This window comes from Nomascus leucogenys, chromosome 19, assembly GCF_006542625.1.
Source record: "Nomascus leucogenys isolate Asia chromosome 19, Asia_NLE_v1, whole genome shotgun sequence".
Classification (NCBI taxonomy): domain Eukaryota; kingdom Metazoa; phylum Chordata; class Mammalia; order Primates; family Hylobatidae; genus Nomascus; species Nomascus leucogenys.
The window spans coordinates 40,158,203-40,172,494 of NC_044399.1; the positions used below are offsets into that span (position 1 = coordinate 40,158,203).

Genomic DNA, 14,292 nt, shown 5'->3' on the forward strand with positions numbered 1-14,292 from the left:
TGGCAGGAGGTAGGGATGGTTAATGGGTACAAAAAAATAGTTAGGGCCAGGCACGGTGGCTCACACCTGTAATCCCAGCACTTTGGGAGGCTGAAGTGGGCGGATCACAAGGTCAGAAGTTCAGGACCAGCATGGACAGTATGGTGAAACCCTGTCTCTACTAAAAATACCAAAATTAGCTGAGCATGGTGGCGGGCACCTGTAGTCCCAGCTACTTGGGAGGCTGAGGCAGGAGAATCGCTTGAACCCAGGAGGTGGATTTGAGTGAGCCAAGACCGTCCCACTGCACTCCAGCCTGGGCAATAGAGCGAGACTCTGTCTCAAAAAAAAAAAAAAAAAGAAAAAAAATGACACTATTTGATGGCACAACAGGGTGACTATATTCAATAACAACGCAACCGTACATTTAAAAATAACTCAAAGACTGTAATTGGATTGTTTGTAGCACAAAGGATAACTGCTTGAGGGGATGGATACTCTATTCTCCATGATGTGCTTATTCCACATTGTATGCCTGTATCAAAACATCTCATGTGCCCCACAAATGTTTATACCTACTACACACCCACAACATTTTTTTAAAAATTGAAAAAATAAAAAAAAGAATAAAATAACTCATGTTCTCTGCACTCCAGGGACAGTGTGTATGTAAGACAGGGGTGGATGTGGTAGGAAGGGCAGGGGGCAGGGGGTGGAGACAGGTTGCAAAGAGCAGGTACAGAAGTGCACAGTCATTAATTCAGTGGCTCTGACATTTTAGCCTGCATCAGAATCACCTGAAGGGCTTTCATAAAAGAGATTTCTTAGTTTTTCATTCAGAGGATTTGGGGTAGAGCCTAAGAATTTGGATGTGTAACAAGTTCCCAGGAAATCCATGTTGGTTTGAGGATCACACTTTGAGAACCAGTGCCACCATTCAAGGCCTCACTGAGCATCTAGTACATGTAAGAATCCAAACTGATCACTTTCTCCAGCTAAAAAACAACTTTCGTGGAAACAACCTTACTCAACTTAACTCTTACTAGCATTTCACCTCCTTGGAAGGAGAAGCCTTCCTCTTCTGTGCCCCCAGTAAATAGGCCCCACTGCTCTCCCATCACTCATGGTTGACCTACGCTTCAAAACACTGTGCCTCTGGGGGCCAGGCCTGTGCCTGATGGATCTTCTAACACCTGCCCCTGGCCCAGATCTGGTGCTCAGGAAATGTATGTTGACTGACTAGATGAATGTTCTCTTCTAGGCTTGCCAGCCACCACAGGAAGCAGCCAGGCAGGATTTGGGAGCCCATGCAGAGGTGGTGGCAATGGGGATGGCCCAAGAGGGCAAACAATATGAGCAGCAGGTGGCAGACGAAGTTTTGCGCCATATTTAGAGAATATTCAGATGAAAGAGGGACAAACAGATTTGAAGAGGTAGGCTTCCCCTGAATAAGAAAATCCTTAAAGGGAGAAAGGAAAGGCCTCAGGTAGCCCCCATGGGACAGAAACGACATCTGTCATTTGCAGGCTAAAGCTGGCCTGCCTGGCAGCCCCATAAAGAGCATTTCCCTGTCCCTCTCTTCTGGGAAGGGGCCACAGCTTTAGGCAAATGGCATGAGCTTCTTCCACACACACATCAGCAATGGGGCCATCAGCGCCACCTCAGGCCTGCTCCTTTTTGGGGAAGCATGGTGGTTTAGGGACAAATTGACAAAACACCCATAGTGTCACATGGGGCAGAAGTTTTTGTAGGAGCCATTTTAGCAGCAGTCCCTACGTGTTCCATCTATACACAATGTTCCACCAACTCTTCTATCTAAAAAGTGATATGCTTGGAATGTATCTTTTACATGAAACGCTGAACAACGGAGTGCATGTGATAAAAAAGAGGCATTTAACATGGGCCAGATGATTAGGGAGGGTAACTTAACAGCAAGAACCCAGGGCTTAAAGTCCGACAGCCTGCCTGGTGATCTTGGCTTTGCCTTTTACCAACTGTGTGGCCTGGAGTGAGTCATTTAACCTCCCCAAACCTGCAAAATTAGACAGCCACCACTGGCTTCCTTTACTCACAGAGCAAGTGAGGGAACTCAAGGGGGTACCAGGTGCAACATGCTTTATGTGCTGTAAAAATGTCATTGGATGATGAGTCTGCCACTTTTAAGCCCCTCAGTCTACCCTGAGCCTGCGTAGAGTAGGAAAATCTAGGGATCTGGAGAGGCGGCTGCTTCAGTGCTCCCACCATTCACTCAAAAAGGAACAGAGAGAGCAATAAAGACCCCTTCCCCCACTTTCTTTTCTTTCTATTAAAATCAACAAGCAACACAGCACCAGATTAATATCTCTTTAATTACCAAGTTGTCAGTCACCAGGTGAAAAACTCCATAATTTAGTTATCAACCCTGCTCCACATGCTGACACTGATAGCAGGGATCTGGGGTCCATAAAAAGACGCGTTGGGGTCACCCCCCTCTGCCGTTCCTCCTTACACTGCTCTTCCCACTCAGAATATGAGCTCTCCACACCCCTCTGCCTGCTGGAACTCATTTAGGTCAATGCTTCCCAAATCTTCACTTCATGGCACACAGAGAAAATGAGATGATGTGTTCAGCACACATCGGGTGGGGTAGGGGAGCCACTGCTACTGCTGCATGCCTGAGGTGAGACTGCTCAAGCTAGGACAACCTGAGCCCTGGCTTGTCCCAGGCCCTACCCAGCTGCCCTGAGGGCTGAGGAAATCCCTTATCTGGGAGCTGGGAAGCTCCAACATATCTAACAGCCCCACAAGGAGGTACTATCATAATCTCCATTTTACAGATAAGGAAACGGGTTTCCGAAGGTTAAGCCCCTTGCTGGGAAGTGGCAGAGCTGAAGTTGGGCCCTGGCAGTCCAGTGTGGGGGTCCACACTGGCAACCAGTACTCTATTGGCCCCCATCTCTTCCTGCAAGCCTCGATCTTCCAAAAAGCTCCTCCCTGTCACCTCTTCCTGTGTGGGACCCTGCAGCACTCAATTTCACACGATGAACTTGCCCAGTTGTGTAGTGGACCTTTCTGTGGCCCAATCTCCCAACGTCTCCTGTGGAAGATGGGAACGCACACCAGGCATTGAATCAACACCAACCGAACTGAGCCAGTGTGGAGCCCCCAAAGCTAGCCTGGGCCCGCACTCTCAGCACCAAGCCCTACAGGGTAACGACATACATCATTTCTAATCCTTACAGCTACGCTGCAGGGTAGAAATTATCTCCGCACTTCACACGGAAGGAAGAGAGGCTCACAGAAGTGAGCCGGCTGGCCGATGTCTCACAGCTACAAAGAGGTAAAGCTAGGATTCGAAGTTCATCTGGAGGTTCCAAAACCCACACTCTTTTCACTGCCAACCTGTCTCCTCCTCAGGGGATCTGGGAGCAAGAGGTCTCAGGAAATATGCAAAGGCCGGAGTCTGAGAGAGAGTGTTGGGGGACAGACAGCCCCACTGGTGATCACTAAGGCCCCTGGGCCTGTGTAAAGACAAAACTGGTGGCCTGCCCCATACCTACGTGCCTGTTTCTCCTTTGAACCTTGGAGACTTCTACTGTATTAGTGAAGCTTTCCTGGGAAAGAGGTTGTGCTGATGCTATTATTTAGCAGCTATGACTTTAGTCCTTGGTTAACCTTTTAGCAGAAACAAGCTGACGTCAAATGAGAATCAATTCTTTTTTTTTTTTTTTTTTTTTAAATAAACATGGTCTCGCTCTATTGCCTAGGCTGGAGTACAATGAAGCCTTGTATTATAGCTCGTTGCAGCTTTGAATTTCCGCACTCAAGTGATCCTCCCACCTCAGCCTCCTGAGTAGCTGGGACTACAGAGGCATGCACTACCACATCTGGCTAACTAAAAAAAAAAAAATTTTAGTAGAAGTAGGGGTCTTGCTGTGTTGTCCAGGCTGGTCTTGAACTCCTGACTTCAAATGATCCTCCTGCTTTGGCCTCCCAAAGTACTGAGATGACAGACAAGAACATGCCACCCTGCCTGGCCAAGAATTGCCTTATTTTAAGATGTATTTCTTGCATGCCTGCAAGGTACCAGGCACCGAGCTGAGCACTGCAACATGGTAGAGAAAGACACTGTTCTTGAAGAGAGCAAGAACGCATCCAGGAGGTCCTGGCAGGCACTGGGCCGGAGAGGGTTCTCCCCCAGGGAGCTGGGGGACCCCTGAGAGCTCAGACAGCCCAACCGCCGTACATGCAAAGCAGCTGTGGTCAGAAACTAAAAGAGGAATGGCAAATTGCTGAGGGCAAGGAAAGCTGCTCTCTGACCCAAGTGTGCCAAATTAGGGCAAAGCCAAGCCTGTCAGAGAGAAAGGAAATTCAGCTGAGAGTCAGGAATTTTAATTTTTAAGAGCCACACATGGTCTTCCGTCTTGTTTCTTCGTAACTGCGTCCCTCTCCTCCTGAAGCATTGCTCTTGTGTCTGAGACCTCTGTAGCACCCACAGCTGCCAACACATGTGCCCTTTCTGGAAACCGACACCCCCGTGGAGAGCTGCTTTGTTGGCTTTGTTTTCATACCATTAGATCTCATCTCTTGAAACCCCAAACTGCACAACAAAATGGCAAAAGCCCAATTCTCCATGAGGCCTCTGACCCTGAAGGGCTTAAAGCAATGCTTCCCACCTTTTTCACATCACAGCACCCACAGCAACTGACAATACATGCTCAACCCCCTTAGGCTGTCACTCCCCCGGCCCCTCAAAGATGAGAGCTTGGCATCTCAGCACACCTGTAACACTCATGCCTGAGATACCTGCAGGGAAGCTTTCGTTCAAAGCATGGGAATGTCACCAAACCTCAGGAGAATCATGATGGAAGTGGAGAAGCCAAACAGATCAAAGGTCCAGGACGGGGATGGGGCACAGATTATGTGCCCGATTATGAGGCATAATTGCAGACCAACCAGACCTGGTGGGTACTGCCCTCACCCTAAGGTCCCTGCCTGCCAGCCCACAGTCTAAGCTGGCATAACCCAAACCCACATCAGAGTCCCAAGGAGGGGAACACAGCGCCTTCAGAAACAGCAAAGGCTTTGGAGTCAACAAAGGCTATCCACCTTCCCAACGCAGAGGAGGAAACCAGCATTCCCGTGTGATGCGGTGCGGGCTGGAGGTATAAATAGCTTCTAAAAAGGTTAGCAAAATGCACAGATGACAAATCTACAGTAGGTTACTAAGGGAAACCAGGATGCTCAGTGCCAGCATCTCACCTGTTGCAGCTGATGCCTGGAAGGAACCCTGGGGCTCCTCCCAGGCTCTGCTCACTGGGCTGAGCAAGGATGGAACACGGGGCTACAAGGACCCAGAGTCTGATGTTGTGAGTGTCATTTCCTAAACCCTACTAATGTTCCCTGCAGGCCTTCTCCAAAGTAGGAAAACCTTTTTCCTAATCACATCTCTGTCTGGTTCCCATAAGCCCACTTGTTCCCAATTTCCTCATCTGGGAGAAGTCTACCTTGAAGGGTGTTGTGAGGATGACTTACCTGGAGGTAGGAGGAGCCTGGTGAGTGGCGATCCCATGGCCCTTTCTACTTCCCCTTTCTCATCATGCCAGGCCCTTCTGCTAAAATGCAGAAGGTGGGGCATGCCAAGCCTGCCTCCGGTGGAGATTCCCTTCTGTAGGGGAAGTGCCTTGTGGGCACCCAGAGGGCATGCAGGGAAGCCACAGCTGCCGGGTTATATCATGTGTAAAACAAATCTCACTTGTCATTGAAAAAGCAACACCAAGGGACACCAGAGTAAAAGATATTTATAGCTGTCATGGACGCTTCCCTGAACTTGTGTGTTTAAGTTAACAGACATAGAAACAATACATCCCAAAGCACACAAATGGACTTCCACACACTGAGACAGTGGCTAAATCTGGAACTCTAGGGATCCCAAATTCACCCCCAACACACATCCTTCTGAGTGTGGATATTCTGGGACCCGAATAAACTGGGCTTCAGTCCTTCCCTCTCCAGGGTATCAAGTTCTGCCTTCCTGCCAAGGATTAAGAGATCAGCCTGGAGCCCACAGCTAGAGAGCAGCTTGCCAGGCAGCTCCCCACTGGCCTGTCTGGACAGAGAGGGAGAGCTCTTTCCACTTCCTATCGCTCCAGTGCAGTAGCAGGAGGGAAAATCCCATCTCTCCAGTCCCTCCTTGAGCAGACAATGGGGTTGCTGCAGAGCCTACACTGAAGTCCTGAAGGTTGGGCAAGAAAGGAGAAGCTCCACAGAGGCCCAGGCAGGAAGCCAACCCCTCACACCCAAAACACACGCAAGGCCCCCAGTGAGAAGGAAGATGCCTCGGTCAACTTCCACTCCAAAATGCTTGGCAGTCAAAATGTCACAGCTGCTCCTGGACCACCCATGGGCTTGGCCAACAGAGGGGAAGCCTTCCCTTTGGCAGTGATGCTCTGAGTGTGCTGGGATGTCCCCAGGCAGTGCACATGATGGGGACTGAAGTCCAATACACTCTCTCTCCCATTCTCTCTCTTTGTCTACTAATAGCAGCAGAGGTCAAGTGGCAAGCAGCCTGCTCTAGAAGGCCAAAGGTCATCTACAACAATCACCCTTTGACTGCTAGATTCCCTAGTATGTCAATCGGACAAATGATACCTATGGCTTTGAACTTGACTGGGGTTAAGGCAGGGATCATGAGTGAGCAAGTGGACTAGAGGTTCCAAACTGAGGGAGGCACTGTTGCTGTTATTCAAATACAATGAGTGCCCACATGCGTGAGTGAACATTTTGGAGAGAAGGCAACTGACCTGTAGTGCCATGAGCTGCCTCGTTCCATCTTAACTCTCTGAAAGTAGAACCAACTGAAGCCTACATACCCTACTTGTTTGTCAAATTCTGCACGGAACTCTAAGCTATTTCTCTTCTATCAATGGGGACACGGGTTCTGCTTAAGACAGAAAACCATCTGATACAACAGGGCATTCACGGCAGGGAGCACTGGGCTTGGAACCATGGATCCCACAATGGGGACTATGGGAATTACAATGCGCAAAGCTGTTGCACACCTTGGTTGAAAAGGTTCTAGGATCTGGCATTCTAGTGGAATTTCTATCAACTCCAGGCACAATATACTGTTCTCTTCCACTCTGTGAACCTTTCTCCCCACAAAACTCCCCATAGTGGAATATAATAATTTCCTGTATTATTTGTCACTCACCCACTATGCATGAAGTGTCAGCTGCTTTTTAATATGTTAAAGAGTTTAAGCCAGCCTATGACCTTGCAATGCAGATTCTAATTATCCACGTTTTTACTAGATCACAAAGGTAAATAATTTAGCTAGAATCACATGACTAGCTAAGGTGGAGATCTGAGCCCAGGCCTGTTTTGTTCCAAAGCCCATGGACCTTTTTCTGCTGCCCACTAGGCTTAAGGATTTATATATATATATGTATATGTGTATATGGATACATATATATATAAACCCTTAATGTTTTTTATTTACTTTTTATTTACATGTTTATTTATCATTGTTATTATTGTAAGACAAATCTGATATGGATTCCTAGAAGCCTGAGGTCTTAATGACCAAGTACAATGTAGAAATCTCCTATACAACACATGAACAGAGACCTGAGATAGACATTTCTCCCTTTGCTGACATCAGCCATGGTAGATCCCCATTTTAAATTCATTCCTTTGCACTCCCCAGGTGCAAAAGTACCTGGACATAGTACCAGGTACACAGCAGGCACTTGCCATTTGGTCTCATCATTGCTAAGTTGCTTATTAGTAATAAACCCTCAAATGTTGGGAGATGAAATATTACTAGCTTTGAGGCAAAAACAAAAGTCTAGACACTGGGAAAAACACCAATGTGGCTTAACACACATCTAGGCCAACAGAGTAGGTGTCCCACCACTGGGTGAAAACAGTAGTATTTGAGCCTTACTAATATGTTCATCCTGCTTGGTCTATATCTTATGATCCTCCACTAGAAAGAGTAATTATGGCAATATATGGAAAGCCCTGGTTTTGTAAGTGGGGTCAACTTCAAGTGACTCTGGATCTAAGTTCTCTCCTCTGTAGAGGTGCCATCCAACACCCACTCAGAGAATGGCTGTGAAGATTACAGGTACCACATCTATGGACGTGCAAACAATCCAATCAACCCCGTGGCATCTCAGCATTCCCATGGTGTCCTGTGTGTATAACTACTTCAAACTGGAGCAGATTCAGACCCCTGTCCCAATCCTAGCAACACCCCTCAGTAGCTGTGTGACCTCAGGCAAGCAACCTAGCTTCTCTGAGCTTGTTTCCTCACCGCAAAGATGGAATAGCACCTATCTCATAGGGTTGTTTTATAGACTAAATAAAGTAATATTTGCAGATGGCTGCCCCTGGCCCGATATGTAGGAAAAAACTCAGTAAATACTAGTAGGGTTTAAATGTGCTCAGAACAGCTCTGACTACACACATCCTGTTGAACAGGGAGTGCGGTCAAAAATTATCATGCTCACAAGTAAAGGAGATAAGAGAAAGGAAGGTGGTGAGAAGTTCAAATTAGAGGCGATTTTTTAAAACCTTCCTCTTTTCAACCAATAAGGTCAACCTCTTGTTTATCAATAATACGACTTAAAAGTCAGTCTTAGTTGATTGAGCAAGCTCTGCCCCTTGCCCTCCACATCCTCCAATGAAGGTAGAAGGAATAACGACTACAGGGCAGGCAACCAAAGGGGGCCCAGGAGAGCTGAGAACTGGCTGTACTGACCTGGGCCATTTTGGTGAAAGGGGATGGCCTCAGGTACCTTGAACTGCCAGCAGTTCTCTATCTTCAGACGTTCCTCTAACAGTTTAGAAACCAGAGGTCACATCAAGGCACTCCCCCTCAATAAGGCATGTTTCAGAATCCAACCCAAACTCTAATCACAGTTCTGAAATCCAAATCTAGACAAGCTTCAAAGTACATCACCCCCTTTATTGAGCACCTAGTGTGTGCCAGGTTCAATGCTAGACATTTGCCATACAATATCTGCACAAGGGGATCATCTTATTTTTTTAAACCCCATTTTGCAGATAAGGAAATTCTACTACTGGACTTCCCCCGAAGACATTCTCTAAGACTTTCAGCTGCACCTGTGTTCTCAAGGACGTAAGTCTGTATGACATGTGGAAACTTCTGCCAGAGTCTTCAACTCTAATCATAGTGCTGGATTCTACAAAATTCATCACACACAACTTATCCCCAGAGCAAAAGTGGGTTTGGGAAGAGGCTGAAGCTGGGACAGGGAGACAGAGAGAAGACCTTAGTCCTTTAGAAGCACAGCCTGGCCACCTCTGATGTGCAAACCCTGGCTAGAGGCTGCAGGGCAAAGTGTGCATCTTCTTTCTGCACAATTAATCTCTCCCAAAGAAAACCCAGACAAAGTCACCTGGCCGTTCTGAAGTAGGGCCGGGGGAACCCCTCCTCCTCCAAGATTCACTCTGAACTCCTAACCCTTCCTCCCCACCCCAGGGAGTGGCTAGATGGTTGCTGTTTCTTTTCTTTTTTCCCTGTGGTCCTTCGGTAACACCACAAATTACGTTTTCAGGGACTGGAGTCCCAGAGTGCAATGATGTTGTAATAAACATAACCAGGACCAAATGCCTTCCCATCATATTAGATGATGCCATTTCCCACCAATCAGGCTCCTTGGGCAGGCAGACCACTCACCAATGAGGGACCAGACAGAGGCTGTGGGGGGGAGACCTGGTCATCTGCAACTAAAAATAAGGGCGCTTCATGATTGGCTGCTGCCACTTTGCAACAGGAGTTGGGACCCACACACCGGGCGCCACACAGAACGACCCACACAGGCAAAAACTTTCACAGCCCATGGGTTCACATGGGTGGGCTGATCCGGGTCTGAATGTTTTGTTTGTTTTCCTAATTTGCTGACTTGTTACAAGAAATAAAGACCTAATCCAGGGGGAGCCCCTCGCAGACACACCCTCCCACCTAGACACCTCGGTTTCCAAAGGCCCTTCGCAGCCACAAAGAACTGGGGAACAGGAGGGGGGCGCCGGCCAGAGGCCAAGACACTCACCTGTCCGGCCGTGTCATAGAGTCCTAGGAGGTACTGCTTGCCCCCCACGGTGACGCTGACTGCAAGGACAGAAGTGGGGGCGGGGAGAGAAGCTCACAATGACCTGGGCTCTGGGGTAATTTCGCTCCCCACCCGGACCCTCCTCTCCCAACCCAGCTAGAGGCGTGGGGGCGCTCCCCGCGAGATGTCACCCCCTTTTCCCGTGCGCCCAGCTCACTGTGAACCGGCAAGGGGCCGGGGTGTGATGTGGTCCCCAGCCGTCCACCCCCTTCTCCCAAGTCCCGTAGCCACGTCTCGCCTGGTCCCCTCGAATGTTTCCCACGGGGCCTTGGGGCAGTAGGAAAAGGGATGTGGGAAGGTCAAGGAGGACGGCCCAGGGCGCCGAGGGGTAGGAAGTGCGGGGAGCGGGAGCCGCGTGGGGGGCGGGTGGGAGAGGGAGTGGATCAGCGGGCGAGGGGTTGCCAGGAGCGAAGCTTCGGGGGTGGGGCCGGCCGCCTGGCAGAGGGCGCGGCGGGGGAGGGGAGAGGAGCGCGCTCTGGGGAGGCGGCGAGGGGGCTCCGCCAAAGTTGCTCCAAAGTTCCCGGCCCGGGGAGCGGCCCCTTAGTCAGCAGTTCCGAGGCATACCTGCGTAGTGGTCGAAGACGGTGGGCACGTACTCCTCCGGGAAGGCGTCGTTGGCATAGCTCATGAGTAGGCACGTCTTGCCCACCGCCCCGTCGCCGACCACCACGCACTTGAGCATCAGCGCGCCGGGCCCGTGAGCCATGCTGCTGCCGGCCGGCCTCCGGGCATGGTCCCCCCGGAGCCCCCGCCCCGGCCCCGGGCTCAGCCCCAGCCCGCCTGGGGGGTCCGCCGCCGTCGCCGCCGCTCCGCGCCGCAGGGCCGCCCCCCCGGCCCCATGCAGCGGCTACCCTCGCCGGAGGGGAGGGGGCGGCGGGCCCGGGGCGCTGCCGCCGCCGCGGTCGCCGCCCGGATCCCCGCCCCGGCCCCAGTCGCCGCGCCCGCCCGCTGCCCCCGCCACTCGGCGCCCGCGCCCTCTCCCCGGCCCGGCCTCCCCAGGAGGATCCGCCGGATCATAAGACCGGCCGGCCCCGGGGGAGACGGCAACTTTGGGGAGGGCGGCGGAGGGGAGGGGCCAGGCGGCTCTCCCCGCCCCGTGCCAGCCCGGGCCCCTCCCGCGGCTCCCCGGAGGAGGGCGGGCCCAGGCGCCTCCCCGAGCGCGGCCCGCGCCCCGCGCCCCCGCCCGCCGCCGCCGCGCGGCCCTCGCGGCGCACCCGAGCCTCACTCCCTGCTAGGGCCGCGCGGAGGGGCGCGCAGGAGGAGGAGGAGCCAAGGACCGCGGAGGGGCGGAGGGGAGGAGGGGAGCCGCCTGGGGAGCCAAGGGCTCCTCGCGCTAGTGCCCGCAGCGCCCGGAAGCGTCCAAAGGCCCCGATGCTGGGAGAAGACGTGGAGGCCTCTCGGGGAACCACGACGACTTCCACGATGACGCAATAGTCATGTCAAATTATACATGTATATTTCACCTCCACCCGGAAGGCCAGAGCCAGCCTTTCGGCCTCTAAGTGCACAACGGAACTAGAAATCAAGGAAGAGAGACCAAAAGGGTAAAAAAAAAAAAAAAAAAAAAAAAATTTAAGGTGCGTGGGGTGGTGGCGGTCCTTGAGCTGGAAAGCAGGGACCCTGGCTTATTGCGTGGTCCCCCCCATCACCACCACCCCACGCCTTCCGTAGCACGAGCTTTAATCATTTACTATGAAACCGGTGACTAAGGGAGATACAGCGTGTTGAACCACTGAAGCACGCCCCCCCACACACACACACCAGCCAGAAAAGGGATACCCCGTCGCCTCTGGACCCGGCAAATGTACCTGGGCTCCCCCTGGAGGCCACAGTGTCCCTCGAAGGTATTCCGTTGTAATCCCGGAGAACTGATACACCCTAGTGTTCTGAAACTTGGCCTGTGCTCCAGGCGGCAACCCCTGCCCCTCTGCCTGGCGAGGCCTGAACACACCCGTCTGGCCAGGTCCTGTTCACTGGCCAAGAATGCAGCATTGAACATTGGGCACTGGGGCGGGGGTGCACTCCGCGCTGACACCGCACCTCTCCCCTCAACTTGCTGACTAGAGGTAATCGCTTCCTTTCATCGATTCACAGCGTTAGAAAAATGCAGCATTGAGAGGCAGCGCGGAGGTCAACTGGACCATCACCCTTAGGTTGTAGGGAAGAAAACTGAGACCTAGAAAGGTGAAGCGGTTGTCCCAAAGGCTTCCAGCTGCTCCCAGTACTCAAGGACTTGGATCACACTTGGGGAAATGCTCACTGTTGTATTCCCATTCCTCACTTTCCAGGAGGCCTGAACTCTCAAACTCCAAATCTGATTTCCACTCTCCCAGGAAGGCTTCGGAAATCACTGTAAGTTCCTTGCAGATTCTCAATGAGCCTCTCCCCAGGCCCCATCCTTTGGCCCTGCGTGTCTGCGAGTAGGTATGCGCATTGCTAGCTGCTTTAGATGCAATGAATCTGGAAGATATTTTGTATGGACTGAATAAGAGGTTGAGGAAGGCAGAACAGTGCCTTAAGGTCAGTTCCTGGTTCAAGACCGGCCTCTGCTACTTGCTCTTAGAGAGAAAGAGAGCAGGGCCTGCCCCATTCTTCGCTTGCAGGACCATTTGTTCAGGCAGCATTTGCAGGGACTCGTATCCTGAAAGGAAGGTCTATCCAGGAGCTTGAGAAGGAGAGCACTCAGCCAGGAGAGCTGAGTTTGGTCCTAGCTCTGACCCTGGTTAGCAGTGTTACCTTGAGCATGTCACTTCCCTTCTCTGGGCCTCCGTTTTCTCATCTATAAATGTGAACTAAGAGTAGGAGAAGCTCTGGGAATGTCATAGCACTCCCAGTGGGGAACTGATGTCCGATGAATCATGCAGTGGTGACTTCATTGGTGACAGTGACCTCATTCTTTTGGCCCACAGAGTTGCCAAAACTGACTGCCAGGAATACTTAGAGCTCTGGGGCTGATCCCACTTGGTGTGTATGTGGGATGGTGAGGGGGGCTATCCAGCATGCCCCCCTGTCAGCCCATGAATGCCTTAGCTGGAAGCACCAATCAGACCTTAACAGAAACCTCACTTTCCCATGAGCAAAGAAAATAATGTCCAAGTGGTAAAAAACAAAACAAAACAAAAAAAGTTACAGAAAAAGCTCTCAAATTTCGGGGACTGGAGATAGAAAGCACTTTGTTTTTGAGTGTCCCATAGGCTGTCTGCTTGCTTCTCTCCTTTTATTTGTGCAAATGTTGAAACAGACACAGGTCTGTGTGAGAACAGGAAATTTCTTTTTCTTTTCTGGTTTTTTTTTTTTTTTTTTTTTGAGACAGTCTTGCTCTGTCACTCAGGCTGGAGTGCAAAGGCATGATCTTGGCTCACTGCAACCTCTGCCTCCCTGGTTCAAGTGATTCTCCAGCCTCGGCCTTCAAGTAGCTGGGATTACAGTCATGTGCCATCATGCCCAGCTAATTTTTGTATTTTTTTGTAGAGCGGGGTTTCGCCATGTTGCCCAGGCTAGTCTCGAACTCCTGAGTTCAAAGTGATTCGCCTGCCTCAGCATCCCAAAGTTCTGGGCTTACAGGTCACTGCACCTGGCTGAGAACAGTGAAATTCCTGATTAGCCTTCTCTTACTCTTTTTCCTGTACTCCCTCCTTCCTCCCCTGCTTAATTCATTCCATATTTCAATTAACAAGCATTTATTGAGGTCTGTTAGATGCCAGATTTTATTCCTGGGCTGGGGACAAAGAGCTGGAAAGCCACAGTCACTTCTAGCTAAAGCATTCAAGGAACTTATTAGCAAACAGGCAAGCACTCTATAGTGTGAGCAATGCTGTGCTAGAGAATCGACTATAGGTTTCTGGAGGTGCAGAGGAGGCAATTAGTACATAGCTCCAGGTGTGCTGAGGAAGGATTTGCAGAAGTGATGTCATTGACCTGGGGCTTAAAAGTCTAATGGGAGTAAGGTAAGAATGCCTGGGAAAGGCCAAGAGCCCTGCATCAAAGCAAGAAGGAACAGCACACAACTTCCCGGGAATGGTGAAGCATGTAAGGTGGACAGAGAGCATGATTAGTGGTGCTGGGGAACTGGTTTGTATTTAATTGGGAACCATATAATGCAGACAGTCCATGAGCTTCTGAAAGCCATATGAAGAAGAATGCAGTGTCTGGCATGGGTTGGGCAGTCTCCACTGTACAAAGGCCAAAGGCC

General features: G+C 50.8%; 2 protein-coding genes across 3 annotated transcripts in view; one reads left to right on the plus strand and one right to left on the minus strand.

Moving 5' to 3' along the window:
* The window catches only part of RHOQ (ras homolog family member Q), a 41,391-nt gene extending 30,028 nt beyond the window's left edge, over positions 1 to 11,363 (minus strand). Inside the window, exons 1-2 of the mRNA XM_030799595.1 lie at positions 10,665 to 11,363; positions 10,041 to 10,099 (exon numbers count right to left, since the gene is read on the minus strand). Of these exons, the coding sequence (XP_030655455.1) occupies positions 10,041 to 10,099; positions 10,665 to 10,806 (201 nt within the window). The 5' untranslated portion in view covers positions 10,807 to 11,363. The remainder of the gene's footprint in view (positions 1 to 10,040; positions 10,100 to 10,664) is intronic.
* Positions 11,276 to 14,292, plus strand: part of ATP6V1E2 (ATPase H+ transporting V1 subunit E2) — a 30,785-nt gene continuing 27,768 nt past the window's right edge. The window contains exons 1-2 of one of the 2 annotated variants that reach the window (XM_030799593.1): positions 11,276 to 11,644; positions 12,389 to 12,452. The gene's annotated coding sequence lies outside the window, so the exon portion shown is untranslated. Of the gene's footprint in view, positions 11,645 to 12,258; positions 12,453 to 14,292 lie in introns of those variants that run through there. The other variant, XR_004026953.1, reaches the window with a different exon arrangement.